The 5,282-nt window shown below is 38.0% G+C and overlaps 1 protein-coding gene across 1 annotated transcript in view; it reads right to left on the bottom strand.

The window, feature by feature from the left end:
- Positions 1-735: 735 nt before the first annotated feature.
- si:ch73-49p17.1 (protein LBH) overlaps positions 736-5,282 on the bottom strand; it is an 11,484-nt gene continuing 6,937 nt past the window's right edge. Inside the window, exons 3-4 of the mRNA XM_035674205.1 lie at positions 4,664-4,838; positions 736-1,886 (exon numbers count right to left, since the gene is read on the bottom strand). Of these exons, the coding sequence (XP_035530098.1) occupies positions 1,819-1,886; positions 4,664-4,838 (243 nt within the window). The 3' untranslated portion in view covers positions 736-1,818. The remainder of the gene's footprint in view (positions 1,887-4,663; positions 4,839-5,282) is intronic.

Here is a 5,282-nt window from a genome sequence, read left to right as displayed (position 1 = left end):
TTCACTTGTAAAAGTAGACAGAGTATTTTTACACTGTGGTATAACTGCTTTAATTAAAGGTAGGGCTGCACAATGAATCGAAATATTATCGAAATCGCAGTATGGTGTGCAATAGTGCAATATGCAAATCGCACAAGCTGCAATTTTTTGATAAAGGTAAAATATGAGACAAAACAGCATTATAAGGGAGTACTGTAGTGCTGCAGATATGCTCTGGTCTAATAATCTTGTTTAATGAAGCATGTTTGTCTGTTACAGACCCAAAAACATTTCACATTGTCACGATTTCAATTGTTTTTTTAAGTGAAAATGAACTGATTGTGAATCGCATCACAATCGCAATATCTGTCAGAATAATAGCTATATGATGTTTTTACCATATATAAGTTTTCATTAGTTTACAACTCCTGTTCCTATAGGGACCAAACAAAACATTGGCTGTAGATAGGGGCGTCTTTTTTGGCATTTCAGGGCCACTGTAGTTTCTCCTTCGTGCTTGTAAAGGGCAGGGTGAAGCGACAGAGCTGCAACTAATCTGCTAGATGCCACTAAATCCTTCACACTGGACCTTTAAAGTAGAAGATCTCAATACTTTGTCCACCACGACACTTGAGGCCCTGCAGACGTCATGAAACCCGACAGACTTTGTCACTTAAAGACGATTCTCAGTCAGATTAATCTTCCCTTTAACCACAAACCACAGGGACAATAAATTAAAGAACATTTTAAGAATTTTGAAAAGGTTTATTACTTGTGCAATAATTTAGGTTTCCAGTATTTTAAAAAATATCATGTCTGTGACAAGCGACACACATCTAAAATATACTGGTTATTTTTACTTCTGTAACAAAATGGACTGCCTTTAAATTCCTGTGAACATATTGCTCCAATAAGTAAAACAGAAAACGATTACATTCCTTTTAACACCTACCGTATGAAGACAATGCTTACATATTCTAATATATTAGAGAATTTATCGTAATAACATCGAATAAAGTGATGACGGCTTTCTTAATCAAATACTCTTCTTTAAAACATCGTAGCTATTATTACAAAGTGAATAGTGAGACCAAGATCACCAAACTACAGCAGTCAGCACTTAACATACAGTGATGTAATTTACATCTAGAGTTAATGTAAAAACTGTGCACAAAAAACATTAGCTACCATTAGTAGTAGCAGTATGGCACACATGAGCTAAATACTTAAGACAGCATTTAGAAATTTAAAAATCTGTCCAGATCAGATGTGACATTGTGGGCATCTGGACGGTGAGGGCTTGGAGCCAGAGAATTAAAATAAATATATATATATATATATATATATATCAAAATCGCAAAGCTTGAAATGTGACAACAGATATATTAGACGGTTTTAACTCTCTTAAACTGGAGATTCAGACTCTGTACTTTAAATTCTGACATTAAAAACATGTCTGCTGCCAACAGTTAAAGTATATTTTTTTCAATTTAAAAAGGCAGACAGCTTCTCAAGAAAAAAAAAACAGCCAGAAGGTCTAAGGTGGCAACAATTATCTTCAATAGCTTACATGTGTCAGAACAACCTCCTTCATCAGCGTAGATGAGTACACGAAAAGAAAAAACACCTTCTTGTAAATCTATTTAAAGAAAGTGGCAACAGGATTCTGGCTCCAAGCCCGTGAGCTGGGGTTTGGGAATCTGTTTTTCTACCCTTCCTCCCCTGTCTCAGAGATCTTTCTATCAAAGCAACGTGCTCTTCTTCTATTTGACTCGTTTCCATTCATCCAAGTCTGGACACACTCACAGTAGCGGTGGATTACGCAGGAGGAGAGTTTGTTCAGTTGGAGTCCTGCATTTCCGCACCTGAAGCCTCTTCGTCCACGCTGACGCTCAACTGTTCCTCATCTGGAAAAACACGCAGCATCACTGGATTACACCTCAGTCTGTCAAATCAGAGCTTACTTTACTTTTTTTTTTTACATTGTTTTGTTATGGAGCAAAAGTGAGGGAATGAACGGGACATAAAGATGAGTTGGAACCCCCACTGTAGGTACTTTGAAGGTCCAGCGTGTAACATTTAGGAGGATCTAGTTTTTTTCTAAAGATTGAGCAGGTCCTCTTCTACAGAGTCCCCCATGTTGAACTGCTTTACTTCTACAGTGGCCCAGAACAGACTTATCAAACACTGACTCTAGATAGGGCCCTTCACGGCGACCGTAGTTTCTCCTACACACTTGGCATGTTGAGTTGTATTCAGGTGGTTGCAATCTGCAGCTTCACCACTAGATGCCACTAAATCCGACACACTGGTCCTTGTATTATGATGCTTTGCACATAAATCAAAATCTAAATAAATTACTTTAATAAGACTCTCATAGTGACAATGCAAACGTGCTTATGTTTCACAGGTCTAAAGATAAGATTGCGTTCAGTTAAAGTTCAGCATGTTAGCATGGTAACATTTGGCAAATAAGCAGAATGGCTTTTTTTTTGGCAAGTATCTAGTCATTAACCAAAGTCTCTGACAAGTTACATGCTTGACCGGATGATGGCGCTAGACGAGGGTCAGAGGATCACCAATGTTATTATAACTTCATGGTGGAGAGGGAGTCAGGGATCACAGTATTTGAGTGTGAACACAAGATGGTGGACCAGCTGACAGACAGACATTACCATCCCTGGACTCACGGCTAAATATCAGCTGGAATATATCGTTATTTGACTCTTAATATTGATATCATTATGGGTCTCCAGTACTTTCAGGCTCCACTGTGAACCCTGTATACTTTTAACACTTTAAATATGCAACACAAGTGTTTTCAACCTAAGTAAGAGCCCGTTTCACAAAAGCAACAACACACTTCACAAATGATTGTCAGATACATTTCTGTGTTCAACAGAGCTCATGAGTTTTAATTAGTTTTAACATGTAAAGATCAATAAGAGGGGAAATAATCTCACGTTGAAAATAGCAGGCTACAGATCCTTAATTGGCCTCAAACTAAACAGAAGATAAAAACCAATCTAATCTAAAATAGAATGCCACTTTAAAATAAATCAATGTCTGAACTCAGTTGGACTAATATTCTATATAACACAAACCCCAATTTTGATAGCAAATGGTGTGAATACAGCTGCTCAGTTGCATTTCAAGTGGTACTTAGAGGCAGCATGAATGCTAATAAAGTCAATGGAAAGAGCCGACAGATGCAGATCCACACCGGACGGCAAGAACTGAGGTGAAAATAGGTTCCCTCTAATGAATTCACCCTGAGTGCAAAATTGCATTTATCCTGTGTTGTATGACTCCAGCGGTGAACCCTGTTTGAAAGCCAAATGATAAGACTGATTCATTTTTCAACCCAGTGATGCATATCATCCCATTTCTGTGCAAAATATTATGCCACACTATATCTCTGCATCTCTGCTCTGGAGTGTTTCCCTTCTTTTGTTCAGTTCATCCAAACAGGTGAGACTGAAAAGCAAAGTGCGTCATTAGCAAAGAAGAACTACAGGAAATAACCTTTTATGGGTAGAAAGAGACGGATGTTCATTTCTAAAGTCCAGCAGCTCCTCGTGTGTTGGAGAGACTTTCAAAAGACTGTTTGTACGACTGTGTTATCAGATAGGGACAGCCAGTGGTGGACTACTTTACTTATTTCCATTTAAAGTAATGTAAATTGAGACTGTTTCATAACCAGTTATAAACTCCCTGTATGATACTTATTTGACGTCTATAGTTACTAGTTACTTTACATATAACAATTTTACATTAAAAACATATAATAAGCTTATAAAATAAAAGACATTATTAAACATTAAATCTTTTTGGCTTATGGTCCCTTATAAGAAGCAGTGTCTAATTGGGGTCCCTCATGTTTCACATGTCTGTGAATTATTAGCTGTTCCATCAAAGAGAAATTTCCCCTAAAATGATCTGATATTTATATTTGTTATAAAGTCCAAAAAATTATCAGCTTTGATTGGAGCTTTCAAACTTTGTTTTTCCTTCTTCCCTCCCTCATTAATCATCTCCCGACCCCCTCAGGTTTATCTTGTGACCAGGGGTGAAGGTACTGGGAAGAGGGGACGGCAGCTGACTGCCAAAGCCAATATACAATGACCCTTTCCAACAATAAAAGACACGTGCTAACGTTAAGTCAACATAAACAACAGTTTAACAAGTGATTAATGTTAAGTAGTGCCGACAAGAACTTCAATCTACTTTTACTCCTGTCTGTGACCCTTTGGAGGAGCCCCACCCCTAGGTTGGGAATTTAATAAAATCACATATATCAGTCACAGAGGACATTTTACTGCAGAGCTTTTAGGACATTTACATGTAATGGAGTATTTTTACATTGTTGTATTGCTACTTAAACAGTTTTTAACTGGTTATGAAAGTCTAAATTTAATATATAGCCTATAATAAATAATATATATATATATAATATAAGACTATCAGTTAGAAGACTGGTTATTTCTATATAGTTATTCTTATTGCCTGCGGCTGTGTTGGATTCAGTTGGATTCCCCTTGAAATCAATAAAACGAGGTGGTAGAAACACTCCCACTTTTGTCCACAGGGACTTAAGTGAAGAATCTTTTCAACTTTTGTCAAGTCGTGGTTTGTGTAATTGGCCAGTTTAAAACTAAATGAGCCAAATACAAAAAGTCCTCACCTGCAGTTTGCCCCTCCACACTCTGTCTCTCACTCTGGGCGTCCGGACAGCTCGGCTCATCTGGCGGCCAGCGGAGCTCGCCGCTCTCCACCTCGGCTCCATCCGTCGGCTCGACCACGATGGAGGGAAGCCTCTTGGACAACTTTGGATACCTTTCATGGGTATCTGGGAAGATCTGTTTGAAGCTTATGTAAGGTTAACTGCAGGGTTGTTATGTTTGAGGGGATGAGAACATCATTACACACAACACACGTGAAAGAACAACAATGCGGTAAAAATCGGATTAGGAAAATTGTGTGTATGAGATAAAAGATTAGACAGCTGGATTTATGAAGACGACTTCACTAATTTGTTACTTTGATCTCTAACTTCAAATGTGCACATACTTCTGATGCTAACTTTTCTAATTAAGTTATATCTGAGATTATCGTCTTGCAAGGAAGTATAAAACTGGGACTTAGAAGAAGCTAAAAGCAACTTTTATCAATCATTGCTTCCTGGTTGTGCTTCATTTTATTGTAGTTTTTCTTGAGCCCATTTCGCAAAAGAAAGTTCCTTTCTGACGCGGTGAAGCAAAGTGGGATCATGGGTTGTCTTCACCACCGTTGCCATCATTGCA

This window comes from Morone saxatilis, unplaced genomic scaffold (assembly GCF_004916995.1).
Source record: "Morone saxatilis isolate NCDOM2014 unplaced genomic scaffold, NCSU_SB_2.0 Contig3, whole genome shotgun sequence".
Classification (NCBI taxonomy): Eukaryota; Metazoa; Chordata; class Actinopteri; family Moronidae; genus Morone; species Morone saxatilis.
The sequence above is the reverse complement of the archived record's forward strand: the minus strand, read 5'-3'. Positions and strand labels throughout refer to the sequence as shown.